Below are 26,128 nucleotides of genomic sequence, written 5' to 3' on the forward strand. Positions count from 1 at the left end.
GTGGCATTTATGGATTTGGAAAAGGCGTATGACAGGGTGGATAGGGGGGCAATGTGGCAGATGTTGCAAGTGTATGGTGTAGGAGGTAGGTTACTGAAAGCAGTGAAGAGTTTTTACGAGGATAGTGAGGCTCAAGTTAGAGTATGTAGGAAAGAGGGAAATTTTTTCCCAGTAAAAGTAGGCCTTAGACAAGGATGTGTGATGTCACCGTGGTTGTTTAATATATTTATAGATGGGGTTGTAAGAGAAGTAAATGCGAGGGTCTTGGCAAGAGGCGTGGAGTTAAAAGATAAAGAATCACACACAAAGTGGGAGTTGTCACAGCTGCTCTTTGCTGATGACACTGTGCTCTTGGGAGATTCTGAAGAGAAGTTGCAGAGATTGGTGGATGAATTTGGTAGGGTGTGCAAAAGAAGAAAATTAAAGGTGAATACAGGAAAGAGTAAGGTTATGAGGATAACAAAAAGATTAGGTGATGAAAGATTGAATATCAGATTGGAGGGAGAGAGTATGGAGGAGGTGAACGTATTCAGATATTTGGGAGTGGACGTGTCAGCGGATGGGTCTATGAAAGATGAGGTGAATCATAGAATTGATGAGGGAAAAAGAGTGAGTGGTGCACTTAGGAGTCTGTGGAGACAAAGAACTTTGTCCTTGGAGGCAAAGAGGGGAATGTATGAGAGTATAGTTTTACCAACGCTCTTATATGGGTGTGAAGCATGGGTGATGAATGTTGCAGCGAGGAGAAGGCTGGAGGCAGTGGAGATGTCATGTCTGAGGGCAATGTGTGGTGTGAATATAATGCAGAGAATTCGTAGTTTGGAAGTTAGGAGGAGGTGCGGGATTACCAAAACTGTTGTCCAGAGGGCTGAGGAAGGGTTGTTGAGGTGGTTCGGACATGTAGAGAGAATGGAGCGAAACAGAATGACTTCAAGAGTGTATCAGTCTGTAGTGGAAGGAAGGCGGGGTAGGGGTCGGCCTAGGAAGGGTTGGAGGGAGGGGGTAAAGGAGGTTTTGTGTGCGAGGGGCTTGGACTTCCAGCAGGCATGCGTGAGCGTGTTTGATAGGAGTGAATGGAGACAAATGGTTTTTAATACTTGACGTGCTGTTGGAGTGTGAGCAAAGTAACATTTATGAAGGGATTCAGGGAAACCGGCAGGCCGGACTTGAGTCCTGGAGATGGGAAGTACAGTGCCTGCACTCTGAAGGAGGGGTGTTAATGTTGCAGTTTAAAAACTGTAGTGTAAAGCACCCTTCTGGCAAGACAGTGATGGAGTGAATGATGGTGAAAGTTTTTCTTTTTCGGGCCACCCTGCCTTGGTGGGAATCGGCCAGTGTGATAATAAAATAAAAAAAAAATAGGGATATGTTGTAGTTTTTGAACTGTAGTATCAGCATGCCTCTGGCAAGATAGTGACGGAGTGAGTAATGATGAAAGTGATTCTTTTTTTTTTTTTGGATTATCCTGCCTTGGTGGGAAATGGCTGATTTGTTAAAAAAAAAAAATAGAAAATCAATACATATGAGTAGATGAGTAGGACATAACATGCAACGGTGAGGCACCTTTATTTCCAAAATGCCACTTCTGTATTTAACCCTTTGACTGTTTTGGTCGTATATATACGTCTTACGAGCCAGTGTTTCAGACGTATATATACTCAATAATTCTAGCGGCTTCAAATCAAGCGGAAGAAAGCTGGTAGGCCCACATATGAGAGAATGGCTCTGTATGGTCAGTGTGCACCACATAAAAAAAATCCTGCAGCACACAGTGCGTAATGAGAAAAAAAACCTCTGATCATTTTTTGGGATTAAAATGCCGATTTTGAGGTGTATTTTCGTATAGTATTTATCGATGTATTTGCGTTTTCATGGTCTTAGGTGATAAAATGGAAAACATGTTACAGAAATAGAGATAATTTTCATTACTTTGACGATGAAAACGTCCTTGAAACTGAGCTCAAAGTAGCGGAAATGTTCGATTTTTACCAATGTTCAGGAGTAAACAAATCACACCACGCGTCCAATACACGTCAACTGAGGAGTCTAATATTCTTTCACTAGTGCACTGATATTATTTATACCATTTTTACAATAATGCAGTAGTCTGCATAACAGTAAATTTTGTATTTTTTTGTATGAATAAGAAATCAAAATAGAAAGCAATAATAATATAAGAGGGGCCTAGAGATGTGACTAATGAACAGAGGATATGTTATTTTAGTGCCAAGAATGTCTACCTTGTTTTTTCTGGACCCTATTTTGAAATTGGCATCTTTTTTAGTTTGCGTGAAATTGGCCAAATTGCCAATTTCTGACCACAATATTGGGTAGTCCAAATTGGTAAATGGGAGGTTTCTTGTACTCATCTGATAGATAAAATGGAGCTCTAAAGAAATAGCTATGAGTTTGGTCAACTGGAACAATGGAATTGGCTAAAAATAGGGCTCAAAGTCGGCGAAATCGCCGATACGCATATGTTGCCGAGACCGATAACTTCGCGGGAGCGTAATTCCATGAGTTTTCGACCAAATTTCGAACTTTTGGTGTCATTACCATCGGGAAAAGATTCTCTATCATTTCATGAGATTTTTTTTTTTTTTTTTTTTTTTTTTTTTTTTTTCAAAAATTTAGCAACATAGAATGACAGTTTCAGAAAGGGGCCTGAAACAGTCAAAGGGTTAACTGAAAGAAGCCTATTGTGTAGGTGTAATGGTTAGGAAATATTGATGCTGGAATCTTGCACATTTATCTTCCTCGTCTAAAATTAGTTTCCTCTTATTTGGGTCATATTTTGTTGTTGGGAGGCAGCCTCTTTTTTTTTAAAAAAAAAAATAGAAGCTTCTTTAGCAGAGTATCTTCTAAAGATAGGATAAATTTAAGTAAATTACAATGAATGATAAACCAGTAACTGTAGATCAGTGAGTACTGTTCTAGATTGCCCATTTTTTTTTTTAAATTGTATACATCAGTAGTGTTCTACAGGTGTTATAGGTAAGGGGGGGGAGGGGGGTCTGTCACTCATAGGTGAACTACTGTTCAAGAACATTGTCTTTTCCCATTGCTGGTTTTTGTTCTTCTCAGGCAATATGCACATAAAAGTTCATTTTTGGAATAAATGCTATTACTGTATATAAATAGGGTAATATGGATATCTAAAATGTCTCTTACACAAATAATCCTCACGTAGGACAAAGAAACTTTATGATGACATTTTGGTTTGACTTGGACCATTAACCCTTTCAGGGTCGCCAGGCCTTCTCCAAGACTTGTTCTCAAGGTCTCCAAATTTTCAAAAAAAAAAAAAAAAAAATTTTTTTCTTATGAAAAGATAGACAATCTCTTCCCGATCATAATGGCACCAAAAGTATGAAATTTGATGGAAAACTTACGGAATTATGCTCTTGCGAAGTTAGTGGTCTCGATAATGTTTATGCAACGGTGATTTTGCCCACTTTGACCCCTATTTTCGGCCAATTCCAGTGTACTAATTGACAGAAATCATAACTATTTCACTAGAACTCCATTTTTTTCTATCTAATGAGTACAAGAAACCACCCATTTACCGATTTCAACTATCCAATAAAGTGGTCAGAATTTAGCAATTTTGCCAATTTCACAAATTTCAAAAGATGCCAATTTCTGAATAGGGTCCAGAATAAACAAAAACATTCCTGGCACTAAAATAACATTTCCTCTGTTCATTAGTCATGTCCCCACGCCCCTCTTACATTCTTTTGCTTTCCACTTTGAATTTTTATTCTCGCAAAAAATAGAAGATTTACTGTTATGCAGACTACTGCATTAGTGTAGAAATGGTATAAATAATATCAGCGCACTTGTGAAAGAATATTAGACTCACCAGTTGAGGTGTATTGGACACACAGCATGATTTGTTTACTTTTGAACTTTGGTAAAAATCGAAAATTTCTGCTACTTTGAGCTCAATTTCAAGGTACTTTTCATTGTAAAACCAGTCAAAATCATCTCAATTTCGGTAATATGTCTTCCATTCTATAAAATGAGACCAGGAAAACTAGAATACAACAATAAATACCATACGAAAATACAGTGCAAAGTCGCTGTTTTAATAAAAAAACACGGTCAAAGTTTTTTTTTTCTCGTTACGCACTGTGTGCTGCAGGATTTTTTTTACACTGCACACACTGACCACATAGATCCATTCTTTCATATGTAAGGCTACCAGCTTTCTCTCGTTAGATTTGAGGGCGCTAGAATTTAGGAGTATGAGTACGTCAAAAATCCTGGTGCGTGAACCGTACTAGTACGTCCGAAACCCTGAAAGGGTTAACTAGTCACACCTGTGTGTGGGTTATTTGTGTATTGTTCTGGTCATGGTATGCTGCCTGTTTTCCTTTTTTTTTTTTTTTTTTAACAAACCGGCCGTATCCCACCAAGGCAGGGTGGCCCAAAAAGAAAAACGAAAGTTTCTCCTTTTACATTTAGTAATATATACAGGAGAAGGGGTTACTAGCCTCTTGCTCCCGGCATTTTAGTAGTCTCTTACAACACGCATGGCTTACGGAGGAAGAATTCTGTTCCACTTCCCCATGGAGATAAGAGAAAATAAACAAGAATAAGAACTGGAAAGAAAATAGAAGAAAACCCAAAGGGGTGTGTGTATATATGCTTGTACATATATATGTAGTGTGACCTAAGTGTAAGTAGAAGTAGCAAGACGTACCTGAAATCTTGCATGTTCATGAGACAGAAAAAATGACACCAGCAATCCTACCATCATGTAAAACAATTACAGGCTTTCGTTTTACGCTCACTTTGCAGGACGGTAGTAGCTCCCTGGGCGGTTTCAGTCTACCAACCTACTACCTAGGATATATATATATATATTTTTTTTCAACAAGTCAGCTGTGACTTGTTGAAAAAAGAGAGAGAGAAAATCCCCAAAAAGAAAATACTTTCATCATTCAACACTTTCACCTTACTCACACATAATCACTGTTTTTGCAGAGGTGCTCAGAATATAACATTTTAGAAGCATATACGTATAAAGATACACAACATATCCCTCCAAACTGAATGTGCGTGGATGTTGTGCGAATGATAAGAAAGAGATGATTGTGGATGTTATGAATGAGAAGAATCTGGATGTCCTGGCTTTAAGTGAAACAAAGCTGAAGGGGGTGGGTGAGTTTCATTGGAGAGGAATAAATGGGATTAGGTCAGGGGTTTCTAATAGAGTTAGAGCTAAAGAAGGAGTAGCAATAATGTTGAAGGATAAGCTATGGCAGGAAAAGAGGGACTATAAATGTATTAATTCAAGGATTATGTGGAGCAAAATAAAGGTTGGATGTCAGAAGTGGGTTATAGTAAGCGTATATGCACCTGGGGAAGAGAGAAGTATAGAGGAGAGAGAGAGATTTTGGGAAATGTTGAGTGAATGCGTGGGGAGTTTTGAACCAAGTGTGAGAGTACTTTTGGTTGTGGATTTTAATGCTAAAGTGGGTAAAAATGTTGTGGAGGGAGTAGTAGGTAAATTTGGGGTGCCAGGGGTAAATGAAAATAGGGAGCCTTTAATTGAGCTATGTGTAGAGAGAGATTTGGTAATAAATAATACATATTTTATGAAAAAGAGGATAAATAAATATACAAGGTATGATGTAGCATGTAATGAAAGTAGTTTATTAATTATGTATTGGTGGATAAATGGTTGATCGGTAGGCTCCAGGATGTACACGTTTATAGAGGGGCAACTGATATTTTTATTATATTTATTTATTATCACACCGGCCGATTCCCACCAAGGCAGGGTGGCCCGAAAAAGAAAAACTTTCACCATCATTCACTCCATCACTGTCTTGCCAGAAGGGTGCTTTACACTACAGTTTTTAAACTGCAACATTAACACCCCTCCTTCAGAGTGCAGGCACTGTACTTCCCATCTCCAGGACTCAAGTCCGGCCTGCCGGTTTCCCTGAATCCCTTCATAAATGTTACTTTGCTCACACTCCAACAGCACGTCAAGTATTAAAAACCATTTGTCTCCATTCACTCCTATCAAACACGCTCACGCATGCCTGCTGGAAGTCCAAGCCCCTCGCACACAAAACCTCCTTTACCCCCTCCCTCCAACCCTTCCTAGGCCGACCCCTACCCCGCCTTCCTTCCACTACAGACTGATACACTCTTGAAGTCATTCTGTTTCGCTCCATTCTCTCTACATGTCCGAACCACCTCAACAACCCTTCCTCAGCTCTCTGGACAACAGTTTTGGTAATCCCGCACCTCCTCCTAACTTCCAGACTACGAATTCTCTGCATTATATTCACACCACACATTGCCCTCAGACATGACATCTCCACTGCCTCCAGCCTTCTCCTCGCTGCAACATTCATCACCCACGCTTCACACCCATATAAGAGCGTTGGTAAAACTATACTCTCATACATTCCCCTCTTTGCCTCCAAGGACAAAGTTCTTTGTCTCCACAGACTCCTAAGTGCACCACTCACTCTTTTTCCCTCATCAATTCTATGATTCACCTCATCTTTCATAGACCCATCCGCTGACACGTCCACTCCCAAATATCTGAATACGTTCACCTCCTCCATACTCTCTCCCTCCAATCTGATATTCAATCTTTCATCACCTAATCTTTTTGTTATCCTCATAACCTTACTCGTTCCTGTATTCACCTTTAATTTTCTTCTTTTGCACACCCTACCAAATTCATCCACCAATCTCTGCAACTTCTCTTCAGAATCTCCCAAGAGCACAGTGTCATCAGCAAAGAGCAGCTGTGACAACTCCCACTTTGTGTGTGATTCTTTATCTTTTAACTCCACGCCTCTTGCCAAGACCCTCGCATTTACTTCTCTTACAACCCCATCTATAAATATATTAAACAACCACGGTGACATCACACATCCTTGTCTAAGGCCTACTTTTACTGGGAAAAAATTTCCCTCTTTCCTACATACTCTAACTTGAGCCTCACTATCCTCGTAAAAACTCTTCACTGCTTTCAGTAACCTACCTCCTACACCATACACTTGCAACATCTGCCACATTGCCCCCCTATCCACCCTGTCATACGCCTTTTCCAAATCCATAAATGCCACAAAGACCTCTTTAGCCTTATCTAAATACTGTTCACTTATATGTTTCACTGTAAACACCTGGTCCACACACCCCCTACCTTTCCTAAAGCCTCCTTGTTCATCTGCTATCCTATTCTCCGTCTTACTCTTAATTCTTTCAATTATAACTCTACCATACACTTTACCAGGTACACTCAACAGACTTATCCCCCTATAATTTTTGCACTCTCTTTTATCCCCTTTGCCTTTATACAAAGGAACTATGCATGCTCTCTGCCAATCCCTAGGTACCTTACCCTCTTCCATACATTTATTAAATAATTGCACCAACCACTCCAAAACTATATCCCCACCTGCTTTTAACATTTCTATCTTTATCCCATCAATCCCGGCTGCCTTACCCCCTTTCATTTTACCTACTGCCTCACGAACTTCCCCCACACTCACAACTGGCTCTTCCTCACTCCTACAAGATGTTATTCCTCCTTGCCCTATACACGAAATCACAGCTTCCCTATCTTCATCAACATTTAACAATTCCTCAAAATATTCCTTCCATCTTCCCAATACCTCTAACTCTCCATTTAATAACTCTCCTCTCCTATTTTTAACTGACAAATCCATTTGTTCTCTAGGCTTTCTTAACTTGTTAATCTCACTCCAAAACTTTTTCTTATTTTCAACAAAATTTGTTGATAACATCTCACCCACTCTCTCATTTGCTCTCTTTTTACATTGCTTCACCACTCTCTTAACTTCTCTCTTTTTCTCCATATACTCTTCCCTCCTTGCATCACTTCTACTTTGTAAAAACTTCTCATATGCTAACTTTTTCTCCCTTACTACTCTCTTTACATCATCATTCCACCAATCGCTTCTCTTCCCTCCTGCACCCACTTTCCTGTAACCACAAACTTCTGCTGAACACTCTAACACTACATTTTTAAACCTACCCCATACCTCTTCGACCCCATTGCCTATGCTCTCATTAGCCCATCTATCCTCCAATAGCTGTTTATATCTTACCCTAACTGCCTCCTCTTTTAGTTTATAAACCTTCACCTCTCTCTTCCCTGATGCTTCTATTCTCCTTGTATCCCATCTACCTTTTACTCTCAGTGTAGCTACAACTAGAAAGTGATCTGATATATCTGTGGCCCCTCTATAAACATGTACATCCTGAAGTCTACTCAACAGTCTTTTATCTACCAATACATAATCCAACAAACTACTGTCATTTCGCCCTACATCATATCGTGTATACTTATTTATCCTCTTTTTCTTAAAATATGTATTACCTATAACTAAACCCCTTTCTATACAAAGTTCAATCAAAGGGCTCCCATTATCATTTACACCTGGCACCCCAAACTTACCTACCACACCCTCTCTAAAAGTTTCTCCTACTTTAGCATTCAAGTCCCCTACCACAATTACTCTCTCACTTGGTTCAAAGGCTCCTATACATTCACTTAACATCTCCCAAAATATCTCTCTCTCCTCTGCATTCCTCTCTTCTCCAGGTGCATACACGCTTATTATGACCCACTTCTCGCATCCAACCTTTACTTTAATCCACATAATTCTTGAATTTACACATTCATATTCTCTTTTCTCCTTCCATAACTGATCATTTAACATTACTGCTACCCCTTCCTTTGCTCTAACTCTCTCAGATACTCCAGATTTAATCCCATTTATTTCCCCCCACTGAAACTCTCCTACCCCCTTCAGCTTTGTTTCGCTTAGGGCCAGGACATCCAACTTCTTTTCATTCATAACATCAGCAATCATCTGTTTCTTGTCATCCGCACTACATCCACGCACATTTAAGCAACCCAGTTTTATAAAGTTTTTCTTCTTCTCTTTTTTAGTAATTGTATACAGGAGAAGAGGTTACTAGCCCATTGCTCCCGGCATTTTAGTCGCCTCATACGACACGCATGGCTTACGGAGGAAAGATTCTTTTCCACTTCCCCATGGACAATAGAAGAAATAAAAAAGAACAAGAGCTATTTAGAAAAAGGAGAAAAACCTAGATGTATGTATATATATATATGCATGTGCGTGTCTGTGAAGTGTGACCAAAGTGTAAGTAGGAGTAGCAAGATATCCCTGTTATCTTAGCGTGTTTATGAGACAGAAAAAGAAACCAGCAATCCTACCATCATGCAAAACAGTTACAGGTTTTTGTTTCACAGTCATCTGGCAGGACGGTAGTACTTCCCTGGGTGGTTGCTGTCTACCAACCTACTGATATATCAGATCATTATCTAGTTCTAGCTAAAGTTAGAGTAAGAGGTGGGTGGGATAAGAGGAAAATGGCAACAACAAGTAAGAGGGAGGTGAAAGTGTATAAACTAAGGGAGGAGGAAGTTTGGGTGAAATATAAGCAACTATTGGCAGAAAGGTGGGCTAGAGCAGGGATTTTCTTTTTGGGTCACCCTGCCTCGGTAGGAGACGGCCGACTTGTTGAATTTTTTTTTTTTTTTTTTTCAACAAGTCGGCTGTCTCCCACTGAGGCAGGGTGACCCAAAAAAGAAAGAAAATCCCCAAAAAGAAAATACTTTCATCATCATTCAACACTTTCACCACACTCATACATTATCACTGTTTTTGCAGAGGTGCTCAGAATACAAATGCTGGAAGCAAGTGCCAAGTGCCTAGTAACCCCTTCTCCTGTATAAATTACTGAATTTAAAAAGAGAAACTTTCGATTTTCTTTTTGGGCTACCCTGCCTTGGTGGGATACGGCCGGTTTGTTGAAAAAAAAAATATATATATATACAGTGGACCATCGAGTTTCGGCAGCCTCGATTTTCGTGAAATTTGACCTTCGGTGAGTTTTTTTTTTTTTTTTTTTTTTTTTTTTTTTTTTTTTTTTTTTTTGAAAAATTTGGCCTCGAGTTTCGTGAAAAAACTCGTGTTTCGGCGACCATCCGGTACCCGTCCGCCCGTCACCACACACACAAAGCCAGTCTCCCACACCATTCTCGCTCAGTGTGCCATTGTTTACCAACACATGACCATCACCCTGCGGGTTCATACAATACATTTCATAATAATCCATTGTTTTTTGTGCTTGCAACTGCTAAATAAGTCATCATAGACACAAGGAAAGCTAGTGCAAGCCCTATGGTAAATAAAGTGAGTGACGGGGATGTGGAAAGTTGGTGGAGGACCACAGGGAAGAGCTAACCACTGACGAGCTGCAAGAGCTTCAACTGGAACAGCATCAGACCACAGCCGAAGAACTTGCTTCAGAGGAGGAGGAAGAGTGGATGAGGTGCCTTCTTCAGTGATTAAGGACATGTGTGGAATGTGGAATGAGTTGCAAAATTTTGTTGAAAATTATCACCCTGACCAAGCTGAAACAAGCCGTATCTGCAACATGTACAGTGACAGTGTTGTGTCCCACTTCAGGGAAATCTTAAAGAAACGCCAGAAAAAGACCTCTCTGGATAGATATTTTGTGTGCCAGGGGTCCAGTGACTCTCAAGTTGTTCCCAGTGGCATTAAAAGAAGAAGGGAAGTAACCCCAGATAAGGACTTGCTACCTAAAGTCTTAATGGAAGGAGATTCTCCTTCCAAACAGTAGTGTACACCTTCCTCCTATCACCTCCTCCCATCTTCCATCCACCCAGAAGTCTTCAGTAAAGGTAAGTGTAATGTTGTTATTATTTATTTTAAATGCATGTACTTGATTTCTGATTGTTTTCATTATGTAAATCTTTATTTAATTTGAAAAAAAATATTTTATTTTAATATTTTTGGGTGTCTGGAACGGATTAATTTTATTTCCATTATTTCTTATGGGGAAAATGGTTTCGAGTTTCGTGAATTTCGACCTCCGGCGGGCTCTCTGGAACAGATTAATCACGAAACTCGGGGGTCCACTGTGTATTTATATATTTTTCCTACTTATTTTTTTTATTTTATGTATATTGTATGTGCTTTCAGGTTTTAACTTGTCCCTTCCCATGTTTTTTAATCCTTAATTCAACCAGAGCATAATACAACAGACTCATTCTTTGATTTATAAACTGAAACTTACTTATTGTACCAACTCTGACATTCATGTTGCATGCTCATTTACCATCAACTCCACTATCAACCCCCACCCCACACCCTTGCACATCACCAGGGTTGCCTCAGTGGGAGATGGCTGATGTGTAAAAAAAAAAATTTTTATATACTCTGCCATTGCAAGCCGTACAGTGTAAAAACACCTCCTCCACGAAGGAATTATTTTATTTAGTTTAAGAGTGTTTGTAGAAGTATGTTCTGTAATAAATTATATGTTCAAGTGATTAAATGGGGAAATTAAGATAGGCTAATTTAGTTAATCTTAAAAGTTCCTTGCTAGCAGTTATTTTGTTTGTTCTGAGATGGACATTGTTTATTGATCTTCAGTTTCCTCTTACTGAAATTCTTTTATATGTAAATAAATGCATATTTCATTAAAAAAACATAATGCTTGATTTTTGTTAAACTCTCAGGTGGTGGGTGTGAGGAATACCAGTTGCCATATTATGACATGGTCCCCAATGATCCAACCATTGAGGAGATGAGAAAGGTGGTATGTATATACAAGCAGCGACCGATCATCCCTAACAAATGGCAGTCCTGCGAGGTTAGTTTATTCCTTATCGAGTTATTGTTAAATATTTTAGCGAATGTAATTTAGTTTTGCTCATTTTTTTCCCTTTCATTTTTATTTTAGGATTTTATCTTTTTATGCAGTTTTGTTATGTTGGCTTGAAATTGGCCCAGGTGGTAATGAAAAGTAATATACTTTAATAAAGCCACTTTTCGTAGATGAGATTATTACGATCACTACAGAAAATGTTTGTAGTGTTTATATTAAATTTTATATGAGCATATGGTTTTAGCAAACTGATGGTATGCATATAGATTAGTAAATTAAAATGATATGGTAGACACGTCTAATGATTTAAGGTATGGGTTGTTGTAGAGTGGGTGAAGATGAAAGATTTTGCATAAGGATAATGATAGATGTTTGAGATTGCATAGCAAATTGGTAGGAGCGAAATAATTTCTTAGATGTTAAATGAATTTGCTAAGTACCAGTTTTCTTGTGCTAGCAGTACAACATCTGTTGACTTTCCTATCTATCAGAGAACACACAGATTTTATTCACTTTTAACATTTTTCAAAACCTTGATGTGCTCTCTTGAATTGCCACCCTCTCCCAAAGGTTCTTGATTGACACAGGCATTTTACTAGCCTATTTTGTCAACTAGTCCCATACAGGTTTAGTGCTTCTTCTTGAATATGATATCACAGTAATAAAAATCTTCAAGGAGAGAGTAAAGTGCTACTTTAATTGAAAGGTACATGCTTTTGAGGCACAATAATTCAAATTAGATGTGTTCCTTAAAGTGTAGTACACTTAAATCCATTATTGTTATTGTCTATCACAGTGATTGGTACTAAAAATTTATTCCTTTTCATTTGATTTTGCTTCTCATTTGAGAGAAAATATCATAGCCTCCAAACTTTTCTGAACAGCCTTATTAGCAATAAGTTATGGTTGTAGATAAATGGTTGCATCATAAGTTATGGTAAATCGAAGAAAGTTGTTATATTTCAGGACTTGCGAGTGATGAGTAAGTTAATGAAAGAGTGCTGGTACCATAATGCAGCGGCTCGTCTCACTGCTCTTCGTATCAAGAAAACGCTTGCCAACTTGGGTGCCCACGATGACCTCAAATGCTGAGTAGGTGCAAGTAGAGATGCATTTGTGGGAACATGGTGATGTGATTTAATGTGTTCAAGTATTAACAAATACTGACCGCCTCGTGATTGTGTCCTCACTTTTGTGGAAGTTTATAATAATGTGAATACAGATAATAAATGATTATGAGTGTGGGTATGGGCATTTGTCCATGTGTGTATGTATTTGTATTTTGTGTTTATTTGAATGTACTGTATGTTTGTCATTACATAAGTGTGGATGAATAGACACACACTTATTTTTCAACTCTGATCATGCATACATACATACACAAATGTCAAAATGTATGAGATTTATCAGATATCTTACATCGCACCAAAATGAGTAATTCATCAGTTAGTAAGGAATGAATACTAGAAAAAGTGTAAACTTTTTTTATTGCTCCATTTTTTCACTATCATATATAAAGATCTCTCAGCCCAATCCAGTTGGGTACACTCGCTTGTGGTGATTACTTTGTGTACCCTAGAGACTTACCTTGCTTATGCATTTAAGGTGGTAAAGTCTTGTTTAGCAGAACCAAAGTAAGAGAAATGTGTGTTTGAATACATATGTATGTGTTTATATATACATTTGTGTTTGATTCTATACACATGCTGGAATGTACATACCAGTGTATAAATGTGAGACTTTACATGAAATGTACATTCATATATATGCATGGAAAGAATAACAACAAAATGTGTGATTGCAAATATGAAAAAAAAATACCACAGTGAAAACAGGAAATAAAACCTGAGTGCTTTCATGTGTTTGCACAATCTTCAAAAAATACATGTGTAACCACATAAAAGCACTTAGGTTTTATTTCCTATTTTCACTGGTATTTCTTTCATACATATGTATATATGCCCACAGTTACTGCTGATGAGTTAATATATAATATATTACTTGGAGTTTCCCTTCACTTTCAGTGATAGTTTTTGTTCCTTTAGAAATTGGAGACGCATTGCACATTGACCTTTGTATTAATTTACATTAATAAACTGAAATTTTAATTATATAAACATTCAAAATTGTGCATAGTGGGAAGTGTGGGTGTCACAAACATTATTGATGAATTGGATGGAAAGAAGAGTTATGAAGAAAGTCTCAAGAGATATTTGACAAATGCTTCTAATACTTGCAGATTGTTTATTCCACAAAATTTGTTTTAATTATTGACCATTTTGAGGGATTTAGTTTCATGTTATTAGCTTCATGACAATCCTTTTAAATTAAAATTACCAACAGAATGGGTTTCAGATATGTGGTGTTTATTTCAGTATTGCATGTCTTCTGTATGCATGTTTATATACTTTATATCAAGCTTTATATGAATGTATATACAGTACACTGTATATAAATTTGTAGAATGGATATACAGTGTACTGGATACAAGAACTTATTAGGTACATTTTATTTTTAATGCTCTTCTATTTTCACAGTGGTCTTACTTGGCCTATTTTAAAATCTCCCCAACATTTACTAATATCTCTTCATATTGCCAATAACTTAATTACACCCCTTTATGTGACCCATAAAGGTTTATATGTTTTATAATACAATAATCCAATTCTTTTTGTCTCAGAAATGTTTGAAATCTCTATGATTTTAATTACATTAATTTTTATCATCTTTCATAGTACTAATACTTTCATTATCATTTGTAAATATTGATTTTTATAGCTAATAGGCCTGTTTTAAATTATTTAAAAAATCTGGCATTTTTACGTAGCCTGCACCTTTTAAAAGTACTTGTATTTTTACAATCAAATTATTTTATTATACATTACATTGACATTTTGTTATATACTGCATTGATTTGTATACTACATATTATAGTTTCACATACATGTATATACTGTATGTTAGGCTGTATATGTATAGAAATACTATTATTATATGATATACAGCATACAAAAATGTATTAAACTAGCCAAGTTGAAAATTGTTCAAATATTCTATATATAAAATTAGACTATTTGTGGAGTCACAATAATATACAAAACTGTTGGAAAGGCAGTTCTTTCTTGTTTAGTTATCTAATTTTCAACTTTTCTTGTGTTTTCCTATTGTTTTATTCGGTTATGCTTTATACACTATTGTAATTCTCTTTAATTAAAATGCTTTATACACTATTGTAATTCTCTTGAGACAGTAACCACTTTATCTCATATAGGACAGTTGAATACTTCCCAACTAGGCTAGTTTAATTAATTTTTGCATATTGTATATTGTTGACTCAGTTATACATATAGTGTATATACATTTACAATTTAGATTACTGTCTGACTGTAATATCCCCACCCCTCATTCAGAAGAGCACTGCTTGCTTTCTGAAGGAGGGGCCTCTTCAAGGGGGGCTCCTTGGCGTGGTGAAGAGGCTCTTGGTCTGAGGAATTAGACCTATCGGTCTTCTTCCTCAGACCGAACCTAATTACCCCCCAATCTCCCCTCCCCTATCCCATCCTCCCCATCCTCCCCTTTTTCCTTTCCTCCTCCTCCTCCCCACTCCTCCCTTTTGCCCTTCCTCTTTTTGTCCTTTGGGATTTCTCCCACAGGCGCGCTAGTTCCTAGGTAGGAGAAAGGACACCGGGGTCCATCCCATTCCGTTGAGGTTTCTTGGCGGTGGCGTAGTTTGCCGTGGAATCTGGATTGCCTAGGGATGTCCCGATCCCTCTCCGGTATCCCGGAGTAGCTTTGGGTGTCTTTTGGGCGACGGGTGTAGCTCTGGAAGCCACCTTTCGGATTCCGGGGGTGGTGGCTGAAGGAGGTATGCTTTGTGGCGGATATCCGGCCGCCCTCTCTTTTGTCCACCGAGGTAGCTCGGCAGATGTGAGGTTGCTATCCCAGATTGCTGGTTTACTGGCATGAAGGGTAGGGTATGGCACGGGTTCCATGCTGCATCTGCGCTACTAGCGGTGTCGAGTCCTCTTGGGCGCGGAGGGAGATTTCTGGCCCTTTCATCCCTCCTAGGAACTATCCCTCCCTGGTCCCCCCTTTTTTTTTCTTTTTTTTATTTTTATTTTCTTTTCTTCTTTCTTTTTTTTTCTTAAAAACAAAAAGAAAGAAGTAACCTAACCATGGCAGCCCTAGTCCATGAACCTGGTACCCCCGGGCCCCTTCTTGATACCGCACCCCGTTCTGACCCCGCCTCGTCTTTGGACCACTCTTCAGACATTCCTCATGCCTCTGTACCTATTGCCGGTGCTGTTTCCTCACCCACTTCAGGTACTGAGGCCTCGACTGACTCCTTCGATTTATCAGACCTTCGCTCTCCTCTGACTATGCTTCCGGCCTCTCCCTCTACGGTGCGGCAATTTTCAAATCGCCGACCCGTTCCACGTCGGACCAACTCTGGTCCCACGCCTAAACGTCAACGACAATTACCTGCTGATGATACTTCTCCACCTTCACCTTCTCGTTCTTCTCAGAAACGATCGACACGTCCTTCACTACCTTTCCACGCTCAGTTTCAGACTGAACAGTGGACTAAATTCTTCACTTTACGACCAACTTCCTCTACTGCCTATCTTTCTGACCATAGTATTGGCAAGGCACTCCTACGCCATGTTGGTAAAGATATTTCTTTTCATGCTCTTAAGAGCGGTACGCGCATCATTACCGTACAGAATGCTACCCAGGCTCGTGAGCTCTCTCGTCTTACCCATATAGATACTGTTCCTGTCACCCTTGAAAAACATCATTCCCTCAATTCTTGTAGTGGTACCGTTATTCTGCCCCATACCATAGTTCAACAAAATTTCCAGACATGTGGCACCGACATTCTAGAACAGCTGGAACTCCAAGATCTCCCAATCCTCAAGGTAGACACTTACGTTCTTCCTGCCCGTGGGCGGAGACGATACCCTAGCAATGTGGCTCGTTTAACTTTTGACAGCCGAGAACTCCCATCCTCCGTTTATATAGCAGGACATCGGTTACAAGTTCGAAAGGTGATCCCTACACCACAACAGTGTAGAAATTGCTGGCGATTTGGCCATCCAGCGAAATATTGCAGATCTATCGCCGAATGCCCAGTCTGTGGTGCCGATGACCATTCTAATACGTCTTGCAATCGATCTCCCTCTTGCCTTAACTGTCATGAGGCTCACCCTTCGTACTCTCGCCGTTGTCAGGTCTATTTAAACGAGCGGGAAATCCGTTACCTCAAAGAGACAGAAGGTCTCCCTTATGCCATGGCAGTTTCTCATCTCCGCCTCCAAGGGAGACTCCCACGTGTTTCTTATTCCCGTGTTTCAAAACGTCCCCCCACTTCTGGTATCCCATCTTCTACACCCACCTCTGTGGTTACCTCTCCCATAATCACTCCTGTATCTAATCCTTTTGCTGTCCTCGGCTCAGACGTCCCTACTTCAACGCCTCAGTCTAATCTCGCTTCTTCGAGTTCTCTCTTACAAGCCTCAGTATCGACGAGACCTCGTACGACACCTCTTCCCAATCGTCCCTCTACTTCTCAAAAGTCAAAAAAAGGTCCGGTAACACCTCCTACCCATCTTCCACCTCCTCATTTTACCCTCCCTGTCTCTGTCCCTAGTTCTTCCCCTCTCACTGGCTCAGTTACAAGTGCAGAGGTTCACCCTCCTCCTCGTAATGTACCTTCCTCCCTTGTTCCCTCCCAAGTTTCTTCCTCTTCTGCCACCTCCCAGGTTCCTGTCTCTTCTGTCCCCTGCCACGCTTCTCCAGTTCCCTCCACCCTTTCGCCCCCCCCTACCTTGGTACAGTCCAATACAGTTCCAATCTTTACTCATCCTCCCCCTACCATTCCCAATATTGTCTCCCATACGACATCTCTGAATTCCGAAACACTTGAAGCAATCTCTGAATATATTGCAGAGACCAAACCATCAATGGACACTGATCCACCTTCCGCTCTTCCTCTCTCCTCTGCTCCATCTGCGCAACTCCTTTCTTCACAGCGCACCGTTCCTTCGCTGCTTGAACATTTTCCACTGCCTCCGCATGTGGACTTTTCTAACCCTTCTAGTCCGTAGGAACCCTTACCTGCGGATTTCAAGTATCTTTATCATTGCCAATCATGGCCTTTTTACAGTGGAATATACGCGGCCTCAGGGGTAATCGGGGTGAGCTTCAGATGTTACTCTCCCAGTTTGCCCCTGTTGGTGTTTGCTTACAGGAACCAAAATTACACTCTGCTGTTATTTCTCACATCTCAGGCTATAATTTATTGTATTCTTCAGATCCTTTTCCTGATGGGACCTTTAATGAAAGTGCCCTTCTTCTCCGCACTGATATTCCGTACCATCAGCTATTTGTTCATACTTCGCTGCATTACACAGCAGCCCGTATCCACTTACATAGGTGGTATACGCTCTGTTCTTTATATCTCTCTCCTTCTCGGGCATTATCTATTCCGGATTTTGCCTTCCTTGTTTCGTCATTACCGCCACCGATTCTGTTACTTGGTGATTTTAATGCCCACCATTTCCTCTGGGGAGGGTCTCACTGTGATTCCCGTGGAATTCAGTTAGAGGCTTTTCTTGCCACCCACCCCCTCCATGTTTTAAATACAGGTACTCACACCCATTTTGATCCTCGGACTCATACTCTCTCTTGCATCGATCTCTCAGTTTGCTCTTCCTCCGCCGCATTAGACTTTACTTGGTTTGTTCTCCCGGACTTACATGACAGTGATCATTTCCCAATCATTCTTTCTTCCCCTTCATATTCGCCACCTCTTCGCACCCCACGCTGGCAATTTAATCGGGCAAATTGGAACCTTTACTCACACCTGACTGTTTTTAAAGAGGTTCCTTCTTCGTCCTCCATCGATGAGCTTTTACACCTCTTCTCGTCCTCCGTTTTCACCGCAGCTTCTCATTCTATACCCCAAACTTCGGGCAGGCATTCTCAGAAATGCGTGCCTTGGTGGTCTCCTGCTTGTGCTCGTGCAGTACGTTTGAAACGCGCTGCATGGGGCAGGTACCGGTACAATAGAACCACAGAGCGACTCCTTGATTTTAAACAGAAGCGTGCGATCGCTCGCCGTGTCATCCGTGACGCTAAACGCACTTGCTGGCGAGATTATGTCTCCACCATCACCTCTGCTTCCTCTATGAGTGCAGTCTGGAAAAAAGTACGAAAACTGAGTGGTAAATATTCTCCTGACCCGGCTCCTGTTCTGCGAGTTGCCGGTGTTGATATAGCAAACCCACTAGATGTTGCCAATGAAATTGGCAATCATCTGGTCCGTATTTCTCAGGGACTCCATCTATGCCCCTCATTTCTTTCCTCAAAGTCTGCCAGAGAGTTAGCACCCTTGGACTTTTCTTCTCTCAGAGAAGAACAGTATAATGTGCCTTTTACACTTCAAGAACTGGAGGCAACACTCTCAGCTTGTCGATCATCGGCAGCTGGGCCCGACGACATTCATATTCGTATGCTACAACATTTACATCAGTCAGCCCTTGCAGTCCTATTACGCCTTTACAATCTTATTTGGTCACAAGGAGTTCTTCCACAGCTGTGGAAATCCGCCTCTTCAAGGGGGGCTCCTTGGCGTGGTGAAGAGGCTCTTGGTCTGAGGAATTAGACCTATCGGTCTTCTTCCTCAGACCGAACCTAATTACCCCCCAATCTCCCCTCCCCTATCCCATCCTCCCCATCCTCCCCTTTTTCCTTTCCTCCTCCTCCTCCCCACTCCTCCCTTTTGCCCTTCCTCTTTTTGTCCTTTGGGATTTCTCCCACAGGCGCGCTAGTTCCTAGGTAGGAGAAAGGACACCGGGGTCCATCCCATTCCGTTGAGGTTTCTTGGCGGTGGCGTAGTTTGCCGTGGAATCTGGATTGCCTAGGGATGTCCCGATCCCTCTCCGGTATCCCGGAGTAGCTTTGGGTGTCTTTTGGGCGACGGGTGTAGCTCTGGAAGCCACCTTTCGGATTCCGGGGGTGGTGGCTGAAGGAGGTATGCTTTGTGGCGGATATCCGGCCGCCCTCTCTTTTGTCCACCGAGGTAGCTCGGCAGATGTGAGGTTGCTATCCCAGATTGCTGGTTTACTGGCATGAAGGGTAGGGTATGGCACGGGTTCCATGCTGCATCTGCGCTACTAGCGGTGTCGAGTCCTCTTGGGCGCGGAGGGAGATTTCTGGCCCTTTCATCCCTCCTAGGAACTATCCCTCCCCGGTCCCCCCTTTTTTTTTCTTTTTTTTATTTTTATTTTCTTTTCTTCTTTCTTTTTTTTTCTTAAAAACAAAAAGAAAGAAGTAACCTAACCATGGCAGCCCTAGTCCATGAACCTGGTACCCCCGGGCCCCTTCTTGATACCGCACCCCGTTCTGACCCCGCCTCGTCTTTGGACCACTCTTCAGACATTCCTCATGCCTCTGTACCTATTGCCGGTGCTGTTTCCTCACCCGCTTCAGGTACTGAGGCCTCGACTGACTCCTTCGATTTATCAGACCTTCGCTCTCCTCTGACTATGCTTCCGGCCTCTCCCTCTACGGTGCGGCAATTTTCAAATCGCCGACCCGTTCCACGTCGGACCAACTCTGGTCCCACGCCTAAACGTCAACGACAATTACCTGCTGATGATACTTCTCCACCTTCACCTTCTCGTTCTTCTCAGAAACGATCGACACGTCCTTCACTACCTTTCCACGCTCAGTTTCAGACTGAACAGTGGACTAAATTCTTCACTTTACGACCAACTTCCTCTACTGCCTATCTTTCTGACCATAGTATTGGCAAGGCACTCCTACGCCATGTTGGTAAAGATATTTCTTTTCATGCTCTTAAGAGCGGTACGCGCATCATTACCGTACAGAATGCTACCCAGGCTCGTGAGCTCTCTCGTCTTACCCATATAGATACTGTTCCTGTCACCCTTGAAAAACATCATTCCCTCAATTCTTGTAGTGGTACCGTTATTCTGCCCCATACCATAGTTCAACAAAATTTCCAGACATGTGGCACCGACATTCTAGAACAGCTGGAACTCCAAGATCTCCCAATCCTCAAGGTAGACACTTACGTTCTTCCTGCCCGTGGGCGGAGACGATACCCTAGCAATGTGGCTCGTTTAACTTTTGACAGCCGAGAACTCCCATCCTCCGTTTATATAGCAGGACATCGGTTACAAGTTCGAAAGGTGATCCCTACACCACAACAGTGTAGAAATTGCTGGCGATTTGGCCATCCAGCGAAATATTGCAGATCTATCGCCGAATGCCCAGTCTGTGGTGCCGATGACCATTCTAATACGTCTTGCAATCGATCTCCCTCTTGCCTTAACTGTCATGAGGCTCACCCTTCGTACTCTCGCCGTTGTCAGGTCTATTTAAACGAGCGGGAAATCCGTTACCTCAAAGAGACAGAAGGTCTCCCTTATGCCATGGCAGTTTCTCATCTCCGCCTCCAAGGGAGACTCCCACGTGTTTCTTATTCCCGTGTTTCAAAACGTCCCCCCACTTCTGGTATCCCATCTTCTACACCCACCTCTGTGGTTACCTCTCCCATAATCACTCCTGTATCTAATCCTTTTGCTGTCCTCGGCTCAGACGTCCCTACTTCAACGCCTCAGTCTAATCTCGCTTCTTCGAGTTCTCTCTTACAAGCCTCAGTATCGACGAGACCTCGTACGACACCTCTTCCCAATCGTCCCTCTACTTCTCAAAAGTCAAAAAAAGGTCCGGTAACACCTCCTACCCATCTTCCACCTCCTCATTTTACCCTCCCTGTCTCTGTCCCTAGTTCTTCCCCTCTCACTGGCTCAGTTACAAGTGCAGAGGTTCACCCTCCTCCTCGTAATGTACCTTCCTCCCCTGTTCCCTCCCAAGTTTCTTCCTCTTCTGCCACCTCCCAGGTTCCTGTCTCTTCTGTCCCCTGCCACGCTTCTCCAGTTCCCTCCACCCTTTCGCCCCCCCCTACCTTGGTACAGTCCAATACAGTTCCAATCTTTACTCATCCTCCCCCTACCATTCCCAATATTGTCTCCCATACGACATCTCTGAATTCCGAAACACTTGAAGCAATCTCTGAATATATTGCAGAGACCAAACCATCAATGGACACTGATCCACCTTCCGCTCTTCCTCTCTCCTCTGCTCCATCTGCGCAACTCCTTTCTTCACAGCGCACCGTTCCTTCGCTGCTTGAACATTTTCCACTGCCTCCGCATGTGGACTTTTCTAACCCTTCTAGTCCGTAGGAACCCTTACCTGCGGATTTCAAGTATCTTTATCATTGCCAATCATGGCCTTTTTACAGTGGAATATACGCGGCCTCAGGGGTAATCGGGGTGAGCTTCAGATGTTACTCTCCCAGTTTGCCCCTGTTGGTGTTTGCTTACAGGAACCAAAATTACACTCTGCTGTTATTTCTCACATCTCAGGCTATAATTTATTGTATTCTTCAGATCCTTTTCCTGATGGGACCTTTAATGAAAGTGCCCTTCTTCTCCGCACTGATATTCCGTACCATCAGCTATTTGTTCATACTTCGCTGCATTACACAGCAGCCCGTATCCACTTACATAGGTGGTATACGCTCTGTTCTTTATATCTCTCTCCTTCTCGGGCATTATCTATTCCGGATTTTGCCTTCCTTGTTTCGTCATTACCGCCACCGATTCTGTTACTTGGTGATTTTAATGCCCACCATTTCCTCTGGGGAGGGTCTCACTGTGATTCCCGTGGAATTCAGTTAGAGGCTTTTCTTGCCACCCACCCCCTCCATGTTTTAAATACAGGTACTCACACCCATTTTGATCCTCGGACTCATACTCTCTCTTGCATCGATCTCTCAGTTTGCTCTTCCTCCGCCGCATTAGACTTTACTTGGTCTGTTCTCCCGGACTTACATGACAGTGATCATTTCCCAATCATTCTTACTTCCCCTTCATATTCGCCACCTCTTCGCACCCCACGCTGGCAATTTAATCGGGCAAATTGGAACCTTTACTCACACCTGACTGTTTTTAAAGAGGTTCCTTCTTCGTCCTCCATCGATGAGCTTTTACACCTCTTCTCGTCCTCCGTTTTCACCGCAGCTTCTCATTCTATACCCCAAACTTCGGGCAGGCATTCTCAGAAATGCGTGCCTTGGTGGTCTCCTGCTTGTGCTCGTGCAGTACGTTTGAAACGCGCTGCATGGGGCAGGTACCGGTACAATAGAACCACAGAGCGACTCCTTGATTTTAAACAGAAGCGTGCGATCGCTCGCCGTGTCATCCGTGACGCTAAACGCACTTGCTGGCGAGATTATGTCTCCACCATCACCTCTGCTTCCTCTATGAGTGCAGTCTGGAAAAAAGTACGAAAACTGAGTGGTAAATATTCTCCTGACCCGGCTCCTGTTCTGCGGGTTGCCGGTGTTGATATAGCAAACCCACTAGATGTTGCCAATGAAATTGGCAATCATCTGGTCCGTATTTCTCAGGGACTCCATCTATGCCCCTCATTTCTTTCCTCAAAGTCTGCCAGAGAGTTAGCACCCTTGGACTTTTCTTCTCTCAGAGAAGAACAGTATAATGTGCCTTTTACACTTCAAGAACTGGAGGCAACACTCTCAGCTTGTCGATCATCGGCAGCTGGGCCCGACGACATTCATATTCGTATGCTACAACATTTACATCAGTCAGCCCTTGCAGTCCTATTACACCTTTACAATCTTATTTGGTCACAAGGAGTTCTTCCACAGCTGTGGAAATCCGCCATTGTTCTCCCTTTCCGCAAACCAGGCACTACGGGACATGAAACCTCCCACTATCGTCCCATTGCTCTTACCAGTGCAGTTTGCAAAGTAATGGAACGTCTAGTAAATAGACGTTTAGTGTGGTATTTAGAGACACACAACAGTCTCTCCACTCGTCAATATGGCTTTCGTAAGGGACGTTCTACCATAGACCCCTTACTGCGCTTGGATACGTATGTTCGTAATGCCTTTGCGAATAACCACTCAGTTATTGCCATATTTTTTGACCTTGAGAAGGCATATGACACAACTTGGAGGTATAATATTTTAGCCCAAGCCCACTCCTTAGGCCTTCGAGGCAATCTACCATCCTTCCTTAAGAACTTTTTAACTGACAGGCATTTCCGTGTTCGGGTTAATAATGTGCTCTCCCCGGACTTTGTCCAAGCTGAAGGTGTCCCCCAGGGATGTGTTCTGAGCACAACACTTTTTCTCCTTGCTATTAATGATTTGGCCTCTAGTCTTCCATCAAATATTTGGTCATCACTCTATGTTGATGACTTTGCTATTGCCTGTGCAGGCGCTGACTGTCACCTCCTTACAGTTTCTCTCCAGCATGCAGTCGACCGTGTTTCCAATTGGGCCACCACACATGGGTTTAAATTTTCCAACACTAAAACCCACCAAATCACTTTCACTAGACGCTCTGTCATCTCTGATCATCCTTTGTACCTCTATGGCTCACGTATCCCTGAACGTGATACAGTCAAGTTTCTGGGCCTCCTCTTTGATCGTAGGTTATCCTGGAAACCTCACATTACCTCTCTGAAGGCAACTTGTCACAGCCGGCTGAACCTTCTTAAAACCCTTGCTCATCTTTCGTGGGGAGCTGATCGTCGAACCCTCCTTCACCTACATTCCACCCTTATTTTATCGAAACTTGATTATGGTGACCAGATCTATTCAGCGGCATCTCCTGCTACTCTCTCTAGCCTTAACCCCATTCATCACCAAGGATTACGTTTATGCCTTGGTGCTTTTCGCTCTTCCCCTGTCGAAAGCCTCTATGCAGAAGCGAACGTTCCATCCTTATCCGATCGCCGTGATGCCCATTGCCTGCGCTACTATGTACGCTCTCATGATCTCCGCAATCCTTCCATTTATAGAATGGTCACTGATATTAGTAGACATTCTTTATTTGTTCGCCGCCCCTGCTTACTCCGTCCCTTCTCTCTTCGCCTTCATTCGCTCTTGTCTTCTCTTCAACTACCACCTTTCTATGTACATGTAGCATCTCACTTTTCCCTACCCCCCTGGGAGGTCCCAGCTGTTCGAGTCTGTTCTTTCTCCCTCCCTTGCTCGAAAGCCCAACTGTCTACGGTCGCTTCCCGCTCTCTTTTTCTTGACCACTTTCACTCTCATTCTCATGCCATTGCTGTGTACACAGATGGCTCTAAGTCTTCTGACGGCGTAGGATTCGCAGCAGTGTTTCCGGACAGCGTCGTACAAGGGCATTTACTATCTTCAGCTAGTATTTTTACTGCTGAATTATATGCCATCCTTACAGCACTTATCCGTATTGCATCTATGCCTGTGTCATCATTTGTGGTTGTCTCAGACTCCCTTAGTGCTTTACAGGCTATACAAAAATTTGATACACCTCACCCCTTAGTCCTCCGTATCCAACTTTGGCTACGCCGCATCTTTACTAAGCATAAAGATATTGTTTTTTGTTGGGTCCCTGGTCATGTTGACGTACAGGGCAATGAACAGGCAGACACTGCTGCGCGGTCAGCAGTACATGACCTACCAGTTTCTTACAGAGGTATTCCATGTACGGACTATTTTGCTGTAATATCTTCCCACCTTCACACCCGTTGGCAACAACGTTGGTCTACTATGCTCGGCAACAAACTTCAGTCTATTAAACCGAGTATAGGTTACTGGCCGTCTTCTTATCACCAGTGTCGAGGTTGGGAGACTACTCTCTCCCGTCTTCGCATTGGCCATACTCGTCTTACTCATGGATATCTCATGGAGAGGCGTCTTGCTCCTCTCTGTGAGAATTGCCAAGCTCCATTATCAGTCAGCCACATTCTGTTGGACTGCCCACTTTATCAACGAGCACGCAGAATTTACCTCTGTCGTCGTCTTCGCCCCGCTGCTCTCTCTTTACCTTCCCTTCTCGCTGATGGACCCACCTTTCATCCGGACTCTCTTATTGACTTTTTGACAACGACTGACTTACTTCACAAATTCTGATACTTTCAGCCCTTTCTACTTGTATCTCTTGCTACCCTCTACCCCCGTACTATCCCCTGCCCCGCTGTTTTCTGTAACCTGCTGATCATCCCCCCTCCCTCCTGCCATCCAATTCCCTTGCTTCCTTCCCTACCCTGCAGCGCTGTATAGCCCTTGTGGCTTAGCGCTTCTTTTTGATTATAATAATAATAATGTGGAAATCCGCCATTGTTCTCCCTTTCCGCAAACCAGGCACTACGGGACATGAAACCTCCCACTATCGTCCCATTGCTCTTACCAGTGCAGTTTGCAAAGTAATGGAACGTCTAGTAAATAGACGTTTAGTGTGGTATTTAGAGACACACAACAGTCTCTCCACTCGTCAATATGGCTTTCGTA

General features: G+C 42.1%; 1 protein-coding gene across 1 annotated transcript in view; it reads left to right on the plus strand.

The window, feature by feature from the left end:
• The window catches only part of LOC128702861 (TGF-beta receptor type-1 babo), a 158,969-nt gene that overhangs the window by 114,323 nt on the left and 18,518 nt on the right, over window positions 1–26,128 (plus strand). The window contains exons 15-16 of the mRNA XM_070102641.1: window positions 11,579–11,712; window positions 12,694–12,819. Of these exons, the coding sequence (XP_069958742.1) occupies window positions 11,579–11,712; window positions 12,694–12,819 (260 nt within the window). The remainder of the gene's footprint in view (window positions 1–11,578; window positions 11,713–12,693; window positions 12,820–26,128) is intronic.

Source organism: Cherax quadricarinatus, chromosome 82 (genome assembly GCF_038502225.1).
Source record: "Cherax quadricarinatus isolate ZL_2023a chromosome 82, ASM3850222v1, whole genome shotgun sequence".
Lineage (NCBI taxonomy): Eukaryota > Metazoa > Arthropoda > Malacostraca > Decapoda > Parastacidae > Cherax > Cherax quadricarinatus.